General features: G+C 36.8%; 2 protein-coding genes across 3 annotated transcripts in view; one reads left to right on the forward strand and one right to left on the reverse strand.

Moving 5' to 3' along the window:
- Positions 1–1,276: 1,276 nt before the first annotated feature.
- ATG12 (autophagy related 12) lies at positions 1,277–16,475 on the reverse strand. 2 transcript variants are annotated; one of them, XM_045566517.1, is made up of 4 exons: positions 16,170–16,475; positions 11,651–11,787; positions 6,250–6,312; positions 1,277–5,569 (listed from the first exon to the last, which is right to left on the reverse strand). In XM_045566517.1, exons 1-4 carry the CDS (start codon positions 16,330–16,332, stop codon positions 5,510–5,512), a joined length of 423 nt encoding a protein of 140 aa, XP_045422473.1. In that variant the 5' UTR covers positions 16,333–16,475; the 3' UTR covers positions 1,277–5,509. The 2 variants fall into 2 exon arrangements, with proteins under 2 accessions (XP_045422473.1, XP_045422474.1); XM_045566518.1 differs by lacking the exons at positions 1,277–5,569; positions 11,651–11,787 and having other exon boundaries at positions 6,251–6,312; positions 16,170–16,385.
- Positions 16,436–20,266, forward strand: part of AP3S1 (adaptor related protein complex 3 subunit sigma 1) — a 76,913-nt gene continuing 73,082 nt past the window's right edge. Inside the window, exon 1 of the mRNA XM_045566516.1 lies at positions 16,436–16,897. Coding sequence (XP_045422472.1) covers positions 16,829–16,897 — 69 coding nt within the window. The 5' untranslated portion in view covers positions 16,436–16,828. The remainder of the gene's footprint in view (positions 16,898–20,266) is intronic.

Raw genomic sequence — 20,266 nt, forward strand, 5'->3', positions numbered from 1 at the left:
GCCAAATAATATTCCATTGTGTATATGTACCACATTTTCCTTGTCCATTCATCGGTTGATGGACACTTAGGTTGATTCCCTATCTTGGCTATCATGAATAGTGCTGCAATAGACTTGGGAGTGCAGGTATCTTTTCGATGTATTAATGTTCCCTTCTTTTGGATATATACCCAGCAGTGATACTGCCGGATCATGATAGCTGTATTTTTAGTTGAGAAACCTCCATACTGTTCTCTTAGTTGCTATGCTAATTCACATTCCCAATAGTGTGGGAGAATTCCCTTTCTCCACAAGTTCCCTTTCTCCTCACTGGCATCCATCACCTGTCTTTGGGTAAAAGCCATTTAAACTGGGGTGAGATGTCTTATTGTAGTTTTGATTTGCATTTCCCTGATGATTACTGATGTTCAGCATTTTTTTTTTTCATATACCGTTTGGCCATTTGTATGTCTTCTTTTGAGAAAGGTCTATTCAGATCTTTTGCCCATTTTTTAACTGCTATTGTGTCGAGTTCTTTTTATATTCTGGTTATTAATCCCTCATCAGACGGGTAGTTTGCAAATATTTTCTCCCATTCTGTGGGCTTTTTACTTTTCTGTGTGGAAGCTTTTTAGTGTGATGTGATTCTACTTGTCCATTTTTGCTTTGGTTGCCTGTGCCTTTCAGGTCTTAGTCCAAGAAACCTTTGCACAGACCAACGTCCTAGAGTGTTTCCCCAGTTTTCTTCTAGTAGTTTCATAGATTTAGGTCTTATAAGTCTTTAATCCATTTTGATTTTTGTATGTGGTGAGAGAGGAGGTCTAATTTCATTCTTCATCATATGGTTATCCAGTCTTCCCAGCACTATTTATTGAAGAAACTATCCTTTCTCCAGTGTATGTTCTTGGTGACTTTGTCAAAAATAAGTTGACTGTAAATGTGTGGATTTATTTCTGGGTTCTCTATTCTGTTCCATTTGGTCTATGGGTCTGTTTTTATGTGAATATCATGCTGTTCTGGTTATTATGGCTTTGTAGTATAATTTGAAGTGAGGTAGTGTGATGCCTCCAGCTTTGTTCCTTTTTCTCAGGATTGCTTTGGCTATTCCAGGTCTTTTGTGGTTCCATATAAATTTTAGGATTATTTTTCGCTATTTCTGTGAAGAATGTCATTGGTATTTTGATAGGGATTGCACTGAATCTGTATATTGATTTGGGTAGTAAAGCTGTCAGGATATGCTGATGGGGGGATTAGAACTGGGTGGGAAGAGAGGAGTCAAAATTCTAAGGAAAGAAGCATGGATTTACCATTTAATAAAACAAAGATGATTTGGGAAAACAGGGGTGGGAATGGGGGAAATATATGCTTTGTAGATAGATACTAGAAATAGGAACAAATAGTTGGAAGATGGAGGGAGGCAGATTTTGGCATGCTGTAAGGCAGACAGTTCTGTAACAAATAGAGCCATCTCAAAATGGATAGGGCTTCCTTTGTGTCTATCACAGAATCAATGTTAAGATTCATGTGTATCTGTTGTGATAACAGAAGGAACTATGGGAGTTGTATTTATAAGGACTCTTAAGATTTTATTCAGGCTCATACATAAGTGTTTTCTTTCACTCATTAATATCAAATACAGAAACATACGTAAAGCTAAATATTAGGTATCAAATATCTTTACTTTCCAATATTTCTAAAAATTCAATTAAAAAACTTCAAGATTTAAATTCAAATTGGAAAATCTGCCTCCCCCCATTAAAATCAAAGTATCACAAAGGATTTTATTAATCTTATTACAATGCTCAGGACACAGTAGGCACTCAATATGTGAATGAACAGGTTATATGAACAAGTCAAAGCTTACACTTGGTTTCATGATTTTTGATAGATATTGCCAAACTGCCCCTTAAAAATTAAGTACCAACTGACATTCCATTCACCAAGAATATGACAGGACTATTTCCCCACAACTGTGCCAATCCAGAGATTTAAATTGTTTTTAATTATTAATGATAGGTGTCATAAACAACATTGTTTTATGTTCATTTTTCATAACTAATTTAGGGTTCAAGGCTTTTCACATTTTATTAGGCATTTGTATTTTTGTGAATTGCATTTTAATATTGTTTGCCTTTCATCAGTTGGTTTGTTTTTTCTTACCAACTGAAGTGAGTTCATATACTGAAGACATTAAAAACCCTGTCATATGTTGCAAATATTTTCCTTTACCTTCTGCTGTGTAAAAATTTAAATGATACAAATTTCCTTTTTTTGTCTTTTTCTAAGTCATACTTTGCTAATCACATTTAACTTCACTCACTCAACATTTGATGTTACATTACTGATTATATATGTGCAAGGAAATGTACTAAGTATTATGTGTATGTGGGTACCAAATAAAAAAGCAAATAACATCCTATTTTCAGGGACCTTACAATCATGAAGGGTTGTTATACACATCCCTGTAAGGCAGTATGCAGTTAAATGCTATAATAATAGTAGTAGTTTGCCATTAGTGTTCTTATGAAGGAGAGAGTATTTCCTCAAGTAATTCAGACAGGTTTAGGGAAGAGTTAAAATCTGAATTAGGGCTGGGCATTGTGGCTCACATCTGTAATCCTAGCTCTTTGGGAGGCTGAGACAGGAAGATCAATTGAGGCTGGGAGTTTGAGACCAGCCTGAGAGAGAACCTAGTCTCTACAAAAAATACAAAAATTAGCTGAACATGGTAGCATGTGTCTATAGTCTTAGCCGCTTGGCAGGCTGAGGCAGGAGGATCACTTAAAGCCAGGAGTTTGAAGTTGCAGCGAGCTATGATGACCCCACTGTGCTCTAGCCTGGGTAACAGAGCAAGACCCTGTCCACCCTGTAAAAAAAAATCTGAATTAGGCCTTGAAGGAGAGTTAGAATTTGAAGGGGTAAAGGTATAAGTAAACTGCACAAGCAGGTGTAGAAAACAAATACAAGGTGTGTTCAGGGAATAGTGGAGAATCCAGTTTGGGTTGAATAATACTGTAGGGTAATAGTATCTGTAAGACTAAACCTGATGAAATGTTTTCTAAATATTTTTCATTACGTGGCCTTGAACTGGCTTTCATAGTGCCAAAAGCTTACCTACCATATTGTAACCCTTGGAAAATGAAGCAGAAGCTGCATGAAAGGCAATTTTCATTTTCAAACTCGCTTCGACACCCAAGGCTTTCCCACTTTATGTTACATACAACCAAATTGACTGGTGTTATATCATCTGAGGCATATCCTGCACTTTAGTTTTCTAATCTGATTAGATAGGATTGAAACTTCTAGAAATCATAGATTGCAGGAAGTATCCAATCTCATTTTGATTACGGATAAAACATTCTTACCTTATTCCCTAAATACGGGGAACTCATTATGAGGTCCCTGGCATAGACACTTTTAAAAATGGAAGCAAAATAGTCTAACATCATATATACTTTGTGTGCTGTGAGTCATCTTTGCACAGTAATATAAAGCATGATATTATTGACATCTATTTAGTCATAAACATGAAAAACTTAAAAATATAACCTATAAGTTTAAGTTTCCCTCCTCCAAGTTTAATTAGACTTAAGATAGTTTAAACTACATGCCTGCAAAACTATTTGTGAATCAATTGTGTTTTAAGTTCTAGTCACCCGATAACTTATGGGATCCAGGCTTACAAGTAAATGTTACAAATTTAGCACAGAATGATTAATTCTTTGGGTAAAGATCAAGACATAATAACATAAATATGGTTTGAAAAAGTGGGAAGTCTTATATATTCTTCAAGGTTATTAGGTAAGAAAATAAGGTATACATATTTAGCTAACCTTAGAGTTAACAAACAAGTTATTTAAATAAAAAATAACTAAATTGATGCTACAAATTCAAACTCAAGTATTTCTGATAGTTGAGGTAGTTAATGTTCTACCTACCTGATACCTCAGTAGCAAACATAATACACAAATTCAACACATTTTTGTTATTTGTTAAATATATATGCACATAAATAAATATATTCATTTCCTTTGGTAAACTGTAGGTAGAAAAAGAACAGATCTTTTTCGTATCTGACTTTACTTGAAAATAGTATACTTTCCAGCTTTCAATATATATACAAATTTCATCCCTAATCTTATAATTTTACACAACTCAACTTGTATTATTCTAGTGCTATTAGCTGTATTAATTTATTACACAGGGACACTGGTATTAGGGGACACAAAAATTCACGTTTGGGCAGAAAATGAGAACTGAACAGTGATTTTATTACTGCAAAATTAACTGTTACTTAGCATCCCCTAATGCTAACATATAGCAGATCATAAAGTGCATTCTGGGATTTAAGGGACATTAAGCGTAGTTGAAGTCCTTCAATACAATCATATCATTCCCAACATTACCTTTGAAAATAAACACTTGGAATTCTAGTACATATCTTAGATCCTGTTTGGACACTGCATTCAATTTATTGGAATACTTTTTAAAAAATATGGCATTACAAATAAAATAGAGAATGAAGAAAAAAAAAGTTAAATCTCACTTTAAGCACTTACCAGTCTAATAGCATCACTAAAAATGGTATTCTTTTGGTCATGGTATGAAATATGCGTAAAATCTAAGGCTGTTTTTCAATTATCTAGTGAAAATTATCAAGTTGGAAAATGCATTATGAAACAAAGATGTTGCCAGGTTTACTCAATGAGTGCTTTTGACACTATATAAATAAGTGACAGTAACACCACAGTTACATGATTAGGACTCAAGAATCATTAAATGATACAACTGAAAAGAGCTGTATGACTCCTTTGTCCAGAATTTATAAAACTCTGTTTCCCATACTCTCTAAAACAGTCTTTCAGTTTGTCCAAAATGCTGGCTCTCCTGGCTACATATTAGCTAGAAATCAGCAAGAAAAGCTTTTTCCCCTGGCAAAGATGTAAAACCAAACTGCTGAAGCCTTTCTGCCAGCTGGGCCGCCCTCTACTGGACTATTTAAGGTATTCAGCCAGCAGGTCAATGCGATTTTACAAGGTAACACAGTGGATATAAATGTAAATTTCCCATATCCCAAACAAACTGAAGTTCCCTGAATACGTTAAAAAAAAAAAAAAAAAAAAAAGAGAGAGAGAAAAGAGAAATAAGAACCCTTTGGCAAATTAAATTTTACCACTGGGAAAAAAAATCACTGGAGTGCTAGTTATATAACAATTTTAGTAATTTTGAGAACTAGTAACGAAGAAGTTTACAGTCTTAGTCTCCTATTCCATCTTGGAGGCAGATCTGCAGCAATAATAATAAAGGGTAGGAGCAATGGGTCTTTTATGATGATTTGTATATTGATACAAATCACATTTTTGTGAGTCCATTCACACTATGGATGTTTTCTTATGCATAAATATGGGTCACAGTAGACACACGCCAAATAGATAATATCTGTTAAGTCTCTTGCCACAAGCATCGACTTTTCAGAGCTGTCTCCTCTGTGAAAATTCATTTTAAGTAGCAAGTTGTTTTTCTCTGTGGTTCATCCCCATGCCTGAGACTTGCAGTAATGTAGGACCAGTTTACCATCACTGCCAAAACACTACAAAAAAAAAAGGCAATAAATCAAATTCAATTTTTGTTATTTTTAGATGAAACTAAGAAAAAATAAGTCATATGTATCCTAAATATTCATATACATGTAAGTTACCTCTGTGATAGGCTATTTCTTTCCAAAGATGCCAGTTTCTATCACACATGTATCAATAATCATAAATGTTTAATAAATCTGTACTTTAAGCATCTTAGGCATGGATGGGCAAATCTTGTCCCTTTCTCTACATCTCCAATCAGAGTATGTGATTTCAGCTGTTTTCTACTAGTGGTACTAGTATGTACACTCTGATTATTTCCATGAAACTGCAAGACTGTTGAATAAAGTCAATCTTATGTAGTTTTTTCATTTTCTTGGAGCTAGATCTGGATTACAGATTATAAGAACAATGTAGAAGAAACGAGATACAGAAGAAGGGAATCTTACCTTCTGAGAATACAAACAAAAGATTACCTTGAAGTATAATTTCTTAAGATCCTTTTATATTTAATGTGTTAGAGATGTAACAGAAAACAAGAAAGCCACTTCTTTCTCAAATAGACAATTAAGAACAGCATGCCATTTCTTAAAATAAAGATGTGAATTAATGGTCATACTATACACCACAATATACATATTATATAGATGTGCACACTCCATTAAGAAAAGAAAAAGCAGTAACTTTTTACCTCATAGAGGGTTCCAACTTCCTGGTCTGGGGAAGGAGCAAAGGATTGATTCACATAAATAAACTACAAGAAAGGAAAAAAGACAAAAAACAGAGATTCATTTTTAATGGTATTCTGATTAATGTGCATTTTTCTGGGTTCCAATCAGCCAGCTATTTCACTTCCTTTGTCTTCAGAATTAAAGAAAGCTTCCCTAAACTCCTTCTAATTCTCACAAAATAGTCTCTTTAACTTTATGAAGATTGCATCTTTCCTCCAGAGGAATAAAAATAACAGAATTTGTTCTTAGTGGTTCCTAACTTTTTAAAACTAAGAAACTTTTAAATATTTTTTACAAATAGCTTTTAAAGGGCCATTCAAAAAATTACATTATCATAAAAATTGGCTCATCAATAAATGCAGAATTTCTCCTAATAAAATTTCACATACACAGCCAGAAATAAAAAAATCTAGTATTTAAGATACTCTGTGCATTTTTCTTGGGTAAATGCATGACATACAAGGTTTTCTTTTTAACCTTTACCATCTTTGAAAACTTCCAAAGGTACTGAACTTCAGGTGGGGTGCCACTATCATAAAGTCACCTGCAGATAAATCCAGTAGGAAAAAAGGTAGCATAATCGAAACCAAACGTCCTTAGAACCTTGTTCTTTAAAGGATTCACTGTTCAATGTTTCAGTTTATCTGTTTTTACTAAAATATTTCTAGTACTTAAAAAAATTCCTAAAGATACTGAAACAAAAGATTATAGTTGCAAAGTGCCTTTTGATAATTTTCTTTTTAGAAAACAAGACATTTGCAGGTAACAAATGTAACATATTAAATTTCCTTTTAACATCTATAATCAAATGCTCAGACTACAATATCTTGGACCTAACATAGTATTTTTTATAAAAACAGTATCGGAACAGTTGGTTAGATACTATTTTGGTCACGAAGTATAACAGAAATAAATATTGCTCACATTTCTCCCTTAGGCAAAATAGTGTGGTGATTAAGTTTATAGGTTCTACTGAGAAAGATCTGGGTTTGAATACTGGCTTTAAATATAAGTAACATTTTTCATCCTGTTTCCTTATATGTAAGATTTGAAAAATAATAGTCCCTATACCTTTTGAATTTGCTCGGAAAGATAGAATGAGGTAACATACACCAAGTATCAGTGTCTGGTATATGTACTCAATACCCATTATTAAATTACTTAAAAATAGTTCATGTTTAAATATCAATTCATGGTTAAATCTGAGTAAAGCTCTAACATAAACTTCAGAACTATGCCAGGCACGGTTGTGTGCACCTATAGTCCCAGCTACTTGGGAGGGTCAGGTGGGAGGGTTGCCTGAGCCCAGGAGTTCGAGATCAGCTGGGGCAACATAGTGAGATTTCATTTCAAAAATAAATAAAAATTATTTTTTAAAAATGCTCAGACATAAAACAGAAAGCAATGTGCATTTTAATGTGAATTTCCTGTAATACAGACATAATTTGTGTTTAGTTTCTGGCCATTTAACTTTGAGTGAACACTGATTTTCCTCTTTTGGTACATTATAATAAATTAGAGGAAAGGCTCTGAATGACAGTTTATTTCAGCAAATATTCATGAGTGTCTATGATGTGCTAGCAACTATACAAGGTATGGCACTATGAAAAGTAACATGATGTCTCCCCTCAATGAGCTTATGGACTATTGGAGAGGCAAAGACATAAAAGTAGATAAGAATATAGATAAGAATTGTGCATCTATTGAGATATGTAGCACAAAAATTAGCCTAGCCTAGCAAAAGGGTCAAGGAAGGCTTCCTGGAAGAGATACACGAGGAATAAGCAAGATTCAACCAGTTGAACAACGTAGTAACTAGAACTTTGTAGGCAAAGGAGACAAAGATAACATGAGTGTTCATATGGACAGCAGAATAGGAGTAGAGAACAAAAGGAACTCAATGTGGTTTTGTAACAGGAGTTAACAACTGGAAGTAAATACAATTAAAAAAAAACCAATTCAGCTAGTTTAAAAGAGATAAAGCTATAAGGGTTTGTATACCATAAAGCTCTGTACAAGTAACAGGTTATCACCATCATCATTCCCACTGAAGAAACCAGAAGTGGTTTATAATTTGTTACTCTTAAAGTAGATGTAGTTACCTTGGGTCTATGAAAATAAAATCTCTAAAATCCAAGAACTTGGGCAGATAAAATTAGTTTTACTAAATGATTTAGTTTTTACATTACCAGTCTTTAAATTGATGTCTCTCTAGTTATTCTGGTTGTTATAAAGTTCTTTGTCTAGCGGATTCCCCAGCAAGGGTTCACAGGAATAGTATTCCCTGAGTTCTTGCACTCTGCTAATAGTTTGTGCCCTCATTAAGTCAGACTGGCAGGATACAAAACCCTTATCTCACACTTTCTTTCCTTGAGTATCTTTCCTGACAAAGTTTCATGATAGCATAATTTTCTTATTATGTAAGCCATGCCCTCTTATTTCCCCCTAGATTTCTACAGGATGTTTTTTTCTTTCAAGTCCAGTAATTTTATCAGAATGTGTCTCGATATTCTTCATTCTAGGTTGATATTCTCAGGTACTTGGTATGTTTTTTCAATATGTAGTTTCAAATTTTATTTTATCTTAAGAAATTTCCTTTGCATGATAGTTTTATTTCTTCTGTTCCTTTGCTTTGGGAATCTTGTTCATATGTTCATTCTCCTTTGTTCATAATATCATTTTCCCTTGACTATTTTTACTTTTTTAATTCAAAAATATTTTTTTGCCTTCTATTTTTAAGGCAATATGTTTATTTGTTCTTATGTTCCTTCTAGTTTAGTATCCATTTCTGAAATAATTTTTCTTTTAATTCTTTTCCTGAGCTGTCACTTCATTTCTTAGTTTTACTAATGCTGATTTATCTTGTTCTTTTATATTTTGTACCATTTTCTTAGTATCTTTCAGCTTGTTTTGAAATACGCAGTTACAGTTTTTGACTTGTCTTGTAGGCACATTTTTCTGGCATGATTTCATTGTAATTAGAGATATTGTTCTGCTTTTTCTGCTTTTACTTTTTTCTTGTAACACTGTACAGAATTTGACCTTGATACTTCCTGTTGCACACTTTTATGTGAAATTAGCTTTCTTCAACTTCTAGAATTTAGTTGAAGTGGGTTAGGTTAGTTTTTCCAACTTCAGAGCTCCCTCTTCTGTTGTTTTTTTGTAGCGTTTAAAAATGTAGAAGTCTGCTTTCTGGGCTTTCCAAGTTCTGTTCCCCCTCCACTTGGATCTGGTCCTTCTCTTTCTTTCTCATGTTCCTATCCTGCTTAATTTTCATTTCATTTCCCATCATTTCTCTTCAGTAGGGGCTCCTGTCCTGGAAGGGAACCATAATGGGTCTATTTTTATAAAGAGTTTGAGCCCCTTTAGTACTCTTTAGTGCAGGCATATTGCAATCACCTGCTTTAGCGGAGGGCAAGATCCCTTAGTTTCAACTTCCATCTTAAATTGGCCCACTTTGCTTTCCAGTGGACCTTTTGCTATTTTCTCAGTGCTATCAATGCTAACCCTGTTGCTTGCTGTTTCTTTCACCACAGATGCTGAATCCATGTTGGTCCTGTGGTTGTTGGTGGTTTGTCCCCACCAATATGCTTTGGGGTTGGTGAGGATATCTTGTCACCTAGCTTTGTTATAAGTACTGATCATCAGTTTTTAATTTTGCTATCTAGTTGATTAAATTTTTATGGAAAATCAAAGAGATTCAACTATGCCTTCTGATACCACTGCTATCTTCCCAGAATTTCTAACATTACTTTTTTCCTTTAACATCCATTTTGCTAGCTACAAGTAGGACCTAGACACAGCTTGATGAAAGTCTGAAGATATAAGTTCTAGTTTAATTTAGGAAAGTATTAATAAAAAATGACTCCTTTATGTTTCTGATTGCTTAAATAGGAAAAGATTATCAAATTCACTACAGAAACTTTAATTTGACCCATATGAAATTGTTTTTGATGGTCGATAGATGGCAATTTTGCATGGTTCAACCAAATACATACTGATATCAAGGCCTTTCAGATTACTGAAAATAGGCAATACAAAATTTCAAGACCCTAACACTAATATAGGATAGCATCACCTCATCTTTTCTTCCATTTTTTTTTTTTTTGGCCTACTGTTGCTACCTTTGAAGATTTTTTCTTCTCTCTATATTTCTAAAACTAATCCTTTCAATTACTTGGCACTACTCCGCTTTCCTACCTTATCAACTCTTCACGTTGCATCTTTAGTAGAGATACAGCCTCTGCTCATTTCTCTCAAGTGTATGTCCTCATTCCCTTGACTTTTCCATTTAGACTTGAGCTCTAGGCAAGGTCCTCTGCTTTTTGAGGGTTTAGCAACCATGTGCATGTGGACAACACTAAAATCTCTTGCTATTCCCTCTTCAATTAGATTCTATGACGTTCTTATCAGTTACTCCCAATACTTTTCCCAAACAACTTTGCTTGGAGGGATCCCTGGCTTTATTCCATTCTTGCCTCAGATAATTTCTAGTGATTAATCTCTCTTGCATTTACTTTTATGCCAATGCCCCTTTTGTGACAGCCACTTATAGCCAAACTCTTAGATCAGTCAATTCTTTGCTCCTCATTGACAAAAAGAAATTCCAACAGGTCCACTGTAATGATCAGTTTACTCATTTTACCTATTCTCACTCCTGTGTTCATAAGCAAACATATACCCCTTCCCAACGCTTATACATACAAACTCCTAATTTGTATTTCAAAGATACTTAGTAATTCTTCAGTTACCTATCAACTCATATGCTGAGTCAGTAATACCCAGGATTGTAATCTATTTGCAGATAAAGGTGTCTGATACATACTTTTATAGTCAAATACCAAATTAAAAACCAGTGACATTTAAAGTATTAACCCCTAGTACATCAACCACCATGAAGCACTCATTAACATATACTAGAATGTGCAATATTTGGTATAGCTTTTAGTTCTTTCACAACACATAGCAAAGATTCACTGCTTACCTCAAGAAAAAAATGAGAAAAAAAAGCAACACTGGTATGAAAACAAATTTTACAGAAAATTCTGTACTAATGTACAGATAATGTAATGTTCTACGATAGATTTTTCTGCATGGGTATTCAGCGACTTTCTAAGGAAAACAATCAATATAGTAGGTTTAAAAAACGGTTCACATTGTAAAGCAAATTTAAACCTCATTTCATTTCAAGATTTCCCAGATAATCTTTTCATAAAGTAAATTCCACCAATAAAGAAATAAAAGAGCATAACAAAAAAGTAACATTTGTGGCCCCATATGCATTTCTATAAACTAGTTATTTGTTGTTGCATAAGAACTATTGCAAATTTCTGTAGGAAATGATCACCATCAGTTTCATACCAACTGTTCTGAGGCCACAAGTTTAAGGAATTTTTTGATGAAGTCAATGAGTCCTTGGATGGTTCGGGTTCGCTCCACTGCCCATTTCTTTGTTTTCATGATAGGGGTGTCTCCAACAGCCTTTAGCAGGATGTCAACTGTAAAACAAAAAAAATTACTGACAATTACACTGAAACATCTAAAGAGAATGTGATATAAAAGACTTTAGAAAATCTTAATCTTTAATCTACATACATTTTATATATTTATGATACTGAAGATATTAGGTCATTAAACATGAATATCTGATTTCGAATCAGAAATTTAGATTATATCTCAAACAAGAAGCAATACAATTAATCAAAGTATGTGTCTCTCAACACAGTTTTGCCATCTTAACAGTAGCTTGTTTATGCCAGCAAAAAAGAAGCCTGGAGAGCAAGTGGTGATGAAATCGCAAAAGGTGTTTTCCACAGCTTGTTAAGAATTGAGTTACTTTTCCCTGCAAGAAGTGGTCCAAAGCCTGGAAGAAGTGGTAGCTGGTGCAAGGTCTGGTGAATACAGTGGATGACAAGAGTTTTCGGGTCCAGCTTCTGCAGTTTGAGCAGCATTGTTTTCTGTTACATGTGGTCTTGCAAGAAGATTGGCCTGTCTCTATTGACCAATCTTGGCTGCTTAATCCTAAGCATCATCATCGTTTTGTCCAATTGGTTGCAGGAGATATCTGCCGTAACTGACTGACTAGGTTTTATGAAGCTGTAGTAGATAATACCAGCACTGGATGGACCACCAAACAGACACCATTAGCTTTTTTTAAACAAATAATCGGTTTTGGACTGTTTCAGCACTTCATCGTTATTCAACCAATGTGCCGAACGCTTGTGATTGTCAAAAGCAATCCAGTTTTCATCACATGTAACATGATGTAGAAATGGTTCGCCTTTATGTCATGACAGCAAAGAAAGGCAAGCTTCAAGACGACTTCTCTTTTGACGCTTGTTTAAGTCACATGGTACCCATCTATCCAGCTTCTTTACCTTGCTGATTTGTTTGAAACCGTCCAATATTATAGGACTAGGAATGTCAAACCTTGCTGCTAATTCACATGTAGACTGAGATGGATTCGCTTCCACTACAGCTTTCAGCTCATAATTATCCACCTTGGTCTGAGGTCACCCACATGGCTCATTTTCAAGATTAAAATCACCAGAACAGAACTTCTAAAACCATTGATGTACTGTGCTTTCATTAGCCTTCCCCAACACTTCGTTGACATTTTGAGCTGTCTGCGCTGCGTTGGTTCCACGATGGAATTCATATCAGAAGATAACATGAATTTTTGACTTATCCATGATTTCACAAAAATTGATCTGGAAAAAAAACTTCCAAAGATAATCCTAAGCCAAAATGTGCGTTTGAAAGACTGAGAATGTACCTTTGCAATAAAAAACACAACAACAACAACAACAGCAAAAACCCACAAATATCAAAGTGAAATATCAGATATATCAATTGTCAAACTTAGTACTTAAGGAAATCGGACATTCTGTACTTAATAATCTAATATATCAGAGATATGAAGATGATGAGAGTCTTTTTCACCATTTCTTTTTCTTGATTCTACAAAGTTCTCCCCAAGGGACTAATCTTTAAAATGCATTTTAACTTAACAGGCAATTCCAAAGAGAAGAAATATAACTAGTCAATAAAGATATAAAGAAAACAGCAAAGTAAAATAACATCATGGCCATTTTCACTGATCAAATAGGTAAACATCAGAATAGTGTACATCACACCAGTGTTGAGAATATAAAATGGTATATCCTTTCTGGAAAGCAATATGTTAATACAGATCCCAGCACTTAAAAATATACTTTGATTCTGTAATATTTCTAGAAATTTAGTCTAAGAAAATATGAGATGTGTAAAGATTCAGTTAGAAAGATTTCACCTTCATTTAGGCATTTATTTTTATAGAAAAAAAATGGTAAACCTAAATATCTAACAAGGATACTATATTCTACCATATAATGGAGTAAAGAGCACATACTCTAAATTGCCTGGGTTCAAATCCTGGCTCAACCACTTGCTAGATGTGTGCATGTATGTATGTATGTGTGTCTATGTATATACACCTGGAGAAGCTTTTAATCTCCCCATGCCACAGTTTCTCTATTTGTAAAAGAGAATAATAGCACCTACCTGGTAGGGTTGTTGTGAGAATTAAATGAGTTAATATATGCTTAGAACAGTATCCTGCACATAACTCATACTTATTGAACCTTAAGATTATTAAGCAGCCATTAAAGAACACATTATAAAATCATATTTAACAGCAAAGTTAGCAAAATTCTAAATACAAAGCAGCATGTATATGGTCTCAATTTCATTAAAACAACCAAAAAAATTTCACATATATATAAAATAATTATGTACAAAAATGTTACTTCTCAGTGGTAACATTACAGGCAATTACTTGGTTTTACTTACATTTTTTGTAATTACAAAATTTTCAATAAACTTAAAGGAAAGCAGTGAGTTATTAACAAGAAAATACAATAACCAGGGGACAAAAAGTTTCAGAGAGAGAAAACATAAGGTTTCAATGATCCAAAATAGAGATATGCAAGCCCAAAGGCTATGAATGTCTCCTGACATTATGTTTTATTTCAAAATATTAACTAAGGATTTCTCTTGAAGTGATTTTGCTTAAAAGAATCCAAAAAACTATGATGAAAACCAAAAAATACTGAAAGCAGAATAGTGTACTGCTGCCCCCTAAAGTTAACTCTATTCTATTACATCCTTCTTTCCCCATTCTTTGGGTATTAAAAGTTGGGACTCAATGGGGGTCAGGGATCAATTTTTTTTTATTCATGTTTACTCCTGAAATGAAGGCATGTAAAACACATGATGCAAACAGTTTATCTTCCTACTAAAGAACTACTTAATGACCCTAGCATGAGTTATTTTAGGCATAGGAATAAATCTGCAGCTTTTGGTTAGCCTTTCATACCTCCCTTCCCTGCTCCCTCAATACCCTGGGGCTATAAATAAAATAACTCAGTTAATGCAATTATGCATTTCAAGAAAATGAGGCAGAAATTTTATGAGATGTACTACTAAAGGAAGAAGAAAGGGCAGGCAAGAAACTAGAGAAGGAAAAGTATTTTAATTCTAGCTGCAGTCTCTTTTTAAATTTTAAAGGTGATTTGCTTGTAGTTCTGAACTCTGGTTACACATTAGAATCAACTGGGGGAATACATAAAATACAGATGTCCACACAAATCAAAATCTTTTTGGAACTAGGGCCTTGGCACTGGTATGTTCAATAGCTCGCCAGGTGACCAAATGTGCCCCCAGGGCCAAAACTTTGGTCTGTTTCAACAATTTTTCTTCTGTAGATTAAAAAAAGGTCAACTACATGAAATATTAATAGTTAAGCTTCTTTCATCAGACTATCCTCAAAAAATGACAGCAATCTCAGGGTAGGAAATCAATAGCTAGACACTAAGTTTTACACTGGGGAGGCGAACTCAAATGCTAACAGGAGCCAAAAAACAAATCTGAATTTTAAATGACAGCTCAAGTTGCAAAAAATATTGTGCAGACCAAAGAAAACATGCCCTTAGACAACATATGGGTTGTAAGCCACTGCTTTTTGGCCTCTGTTTTACACAGCTATTATATTATCAGGGTCAAATAATAAACTTTTGACTAAGACTGTTAGACCTTAAAACAACAAACCCTTTGAAAGTACGCTCCTGCTTATGATAAATTGGAATATGCAGGAAAAATTTGGAAGACATTTGGAAAAGATATTTGCCGTTTTTCCACAGGCAACTCTAACTCTACATAGCGTGCATCACAATAGTTAACTTCAGAAATTTCTGTGTTTTATAATGGCACACTAATTCTCAAGCAATAAAGGTTGAAGACAACTAGTTCAAGCAATGAAATAACTCCCTTTCAAAGATTCCAATTTTCTTTTTTTAATTAAAGCAATACCTATGGCTTTAGTTTTCCCTTAGCATTCTTCACGTTGGGTAAGATTTCAGGTTTTGGATTCAAGGAATAAATTTACACTCAATAGGGGTGGGGAAGCGAAGTAGTCCTAACGCGTGAATTCTAACCTAGGCTTTGCCACTGACCATCCCTACACCACCGTAAATTATCATTTGAATAATTAGCTCCAGTACTTGGAACTACCGAGATCCCACTGAGCTCCCTCTTTCGAAGACCTACCAGTCTGGCCAACTCAAAGTAAGATTAAAATACTGTGTAAAAAGTGGTGTGGCAGCCAAATACGGGGCACGACATCTACAGGGAACCTAACCAAGCCAGAGATGACTTTGGGAGAAACGCAACTCAAAGATTTGGAAAATCGGAAAGTGCACTTTCTCTCTTCTGAGGACTGGTTAAAATGCATGTCTGGGAAGACTCCTCCTCAATTTTGCTTCTTGACTGGCCCGCACCCCTGGTCGGATGCAATCCGAACCCCCCACCTCTCTGCCCAGAAATAAATTGCTCTCAAAATTACTTTTTTTCTTGGTGTCGCCAGTAGGTTCCTCTGTCCCCGGGGAGACTGCGGCGGAAGAAGGGGGTTCTGGGGTGGTTGTTTCCGGGGAGACCTCCGTGAGTCCCTCGCCGCCAGCGGCAGCCGCGGGAGGCAGCTGCAGCACACACTCTTGCTCCTCCGCCATCTTGCTCGGTGGGAGGCCGGAGCGGAAGCTGGAGCGGAAGTGGCGGCTGAGCACGTGCAGTGGGCGGACTCTGGGCCTGGGAGCGTCGCAAAGGAGGCGCCGAAGTAGGGGACAGAACCAACAGTGAAAGTTGGAGTTTCCTACTAGTCCTCCCTACCCAAACTATCGCAGAGCCCTGACAGTTAATAACAAATTGAGTGTTTTCCTGCAGCAGAAAAAAACCTCGGGAGCGGGGCCAAGAGCAACACCCCCACGCCCCGCCGAGGGCACGGGCGCCCCTCAGGCCGGTGGGTTCGGACCCGGAAACGTTTCCGCTTCTCTCCGCTCCGGCCCCGCCCAGGCTCCGCCCCCGGCCCCGCCCGGCGGCTCGGGAGCGCGCGCGCGCGCGTGCGGGAGGGGGCGGGTGGGGAAGATCGCCGGCGAGATCCCGAGGCGAGGCTCGCGCGCCCGCCCCCGCCCCGGCCCCCAGCGCCCACCCGGTCGGCCCGGCCCAGCCATGATCAAGGCGATCCTCATCTTCAACAACCACGGGAAGCCGCGGCTTTCGAAGTTCTACCAGCCCTACGTGAGTATCCAGCCGCCGCCGATCCGGGCGAGGGGGAGTCGTCGGCGACGGGCAGCGCCCAGCGCGGCTTCCTCGGAGCGACCCCCTCCGGCGCGCTGTGGCCCTTCTCGCGCCCCGGCCGCCCGGAGCTTCCAGGCTGTCAGCCCCCCGGGGGGTGTGAGCAAGGTGTCCGCCTCCCCGCCGCGCGCCCAGCCTCCGACGTGGCTCTGGCCAGGCTGCTCCCCCGCCCCGCTGTGGGCTGGGTGGCTTCCCGGCTGCGCGGGCGAGGCCCTCACCGGTCCGGCAGCCTCAGCCCACCTGCGCCCCAGCCCCGCGAGCCCACCCGGCGCTCTGCCTTCCTGCCGCCCGCGGCGTCACTGAGCCCGGGGGGAGGAAGACCGTGCAGAGCTGGTTCCTCTCGCCGCCCCATCTCCCGGACTCGCAGCCTTTCCAGGTGGACTTGTTTCTGTTCCCCTGTGGACAGATGGCTACTGTTTTCCTCTGTAATCCTCCCATAGCGCCGGAACTTTGGCTTCCTGCGTTTTGATAGCTGCGCGCTTTGTACAGTCCTGTATGTTTCCATACGTGATCAACTGCCTGCTGTGACTTTCAGACGTCTCTTTCTTTTTTTTTGATTGATACATAGTAATTGTACGTATTCATGGATTACATGTTACATCTTGAAACAAGCACACGACATACAATGATCAAATCAGGGTAACAGGGACAAGTTTCACCTGAAACATTCATCATTGCTTTATGTTGGGAGCATTTGAAAACTTCTAGCTATTCTGCAATACAGTAAACTATCGTCAGCTATAGTTGCCCCATTCATTGTACCACTGAACATCAGAGCTTATTCCTTCTATTAAACAGAATTACTCCTTCACCAACATCTCTTCATTACCCCTTCCCACCACCCTGACCAATCTCTAGCAGCCACCCTTCTATTCACTACTTCCTTGAGATCAATCTTTTTTTTTTTTTTTTAGGACCCATATTTGAGTATGAACATGAAATATTTGTCTTTCTGTGCCTGGTTTATTTCACTTAAAATAATGTCCTCCAGACCTCTCCATGTTTCTGCAAATAAAACATAGGGTAACTTCAGATGTCTTTTTATTAAGGAGAAAGATAAGCGAGGACCTAATATTTTTATCGGGCTTTTTACCTACTGGCTGTAAATTATTTACTGTCTAAATAACTGGCCACGTTTGTAGTTGACCGATTAGAACTGTGATTCTATACCTGAAAGTTAAGACTTCAGCTTCTGGTTTGGCATTTTTCTACGTAAGGGAATTTTCCCCAATTTGTAGTTTTCCTTACACTTATGAAGAATAGTAATATTTGCAAAACTCTTCTCTTAGAAGTGTAAATATTGTTTAATATTGGTAAGTGTAGAAGGCTTTAAGGTAATAAATATAAGTAGTTTATTGATGATTGAGAAAGATGACTTATGTGCTTATCTGAGGGCGAAATCCGCCAGCAGGTAAAACATGTAAAACGGGGTTCCCAGTGGCAGGATTAATGTGAGATATAACTGTTGTGTTGTAGTGGGGCATTTTGCTTATAGCCAGAAATGAACTTCCAATTCAGTTTTGAAATTGTGCCAAGGCTAACGCTTTTAAGCATATGAGTCCCAGATGGAAATCATTCTTGCCATTAAAAATTAAATGTGAAAATGTCAGTTTGCCTAAAATGATAATGCAATCTGTGGAGGTGTTAGTTGAAGTGAGAAATCTTGAGCTTATTCTTCATTTCCCTAAGTTGTTTTGCTTTTGCTAGCAATAGAGAATATTTTCTACTTTTCCTGTGTGGTTTTAATTTAGTTTAACTCAAATACTAATGTTCTGTTTAAGAATTCTACATCGTTCTTTAATCCAGTATACAATTGTAATTGATCCTTGTGAGTGAAAAAAATGCCATTAATTTTACATTGTACCCCTTTGCTTAAAATGTAGTACTAGGCTTTATTGAAGGAGTTTGTCTTTTAACCATTTTGCCAGTGCTATTCATTTGCAGTGTAGTAAAGGTATGTTGCAATAATGAAACAGAATTCACAAATTTATTTTTGTGTATCTAAACTTAATAATTAAGCAATATTCAAAATAATAGGTTTCTTGGCTCATCTATAATATCAATCACTCCTGTAGTGTAGAATTTAACTACCTGCAGAAAAATGAATTTAATGTGTAAATCCAGAAATATATCTTTCTTTTGTCCAACAGTGGGAATAGAAATATTCTTTCCCTTCACTCAGTAGATAGCAGTGAAGGTTAATATGGGAAGAGGCAGTTCTGACAGCAGTGGCTCTGGTGGCATTTTTGGCCACTGCATGAGTGACAGTACTCCTGGGGACAGGGAGCTAGGAGGTATAAAAAGAAGAATCTGGTGGTCACCGACCGTGTAGAAGTGGGTTGCCAGAAGCTGTTTCCGTGTATTAGTCTGTTATAAGTTGGATTTTGCTGTGTGTATATTTTTGTCTTTCAGGAATGATTTAAGATAATTTATTTATATATTTGCTTCCTCCGTTAGACCATAAGCTGTTTGAGGGCAGATATTTTTTCCATTTGTTTATTTCTTCAGTCAGTTTGTCAACAGATATTTATTTCATGCCTACCATGTGCAGGCATTGTTTTAAAATCTGGAGATAAACGAACATAACTTCTGCTCTTGTGGGAGGGAGAAGCATAGACAGAGCTAATAAGAAGTAAGCCATATTACAGCATGCCAGATAGTAATGAATGCTGTGGGAGAAATAAGGCAAGAAAGAGTGATAGGGTGTGTGAGAATGACAATTTAAAATAGAGTAGTCAGGTAAGTTCTCACTGAGAAGGTGCCATTTGAGCAGAGACTTAAAGGAGGTAAGAAAGCCAGCCTTGCAGATATCTGGGGAAGAGCAATCCAGGCCTTGGGTATTGGGTTTTAGATTTATTTGTATCACCCCCAGAAGTCAACACTGAGTCTCGAACTTTCAGTAAATCAGTAAATCTTTGCTAAATGCATTCATTTAGAATATGCTAGCTTGAAATAGAGTTTGGATTAGAATTGACTTCCTGAATTTACTTCCAACTCTTAAAATTTAGTCCTTCATGAAATAAAGGTTTTAAAAACCCATGCGTTTAGCACAAAAGTAGTGGTGGAATAGCTGTTACTTCAACTGTTTCTAAGTTGAAAGAAGTCTCTAAGAAATACATATCCAGTAAGACAGTTGTGAGTTTAATTTATTAAGCAATATCTAGGGGTATGACTAGACTCAAACCATACCCTGACAGGGTGCTGAGGTTTGAGTCTAACAGTAATGGTTTAACATTGAGTGGTTTGAAAACTGTTTAACCATTTGCCAACAAGTTTCCCCCATGCACCGGATTTTCATTCCCCATTTATCCT

The sequence above is a fragment of the Lemur catta genome, chromosome 12 (assembly GCF_020740605.2).
Source record: "Lemur catta isolate mLemCat1 chromosome 12, mLemCat1.pri, whole genome shotgun sequence".
NCBI lineage: Eukaryota > Metazoa > Chordata > Mammalia > Primates > Lemuridae > Lemur > Lemur catta.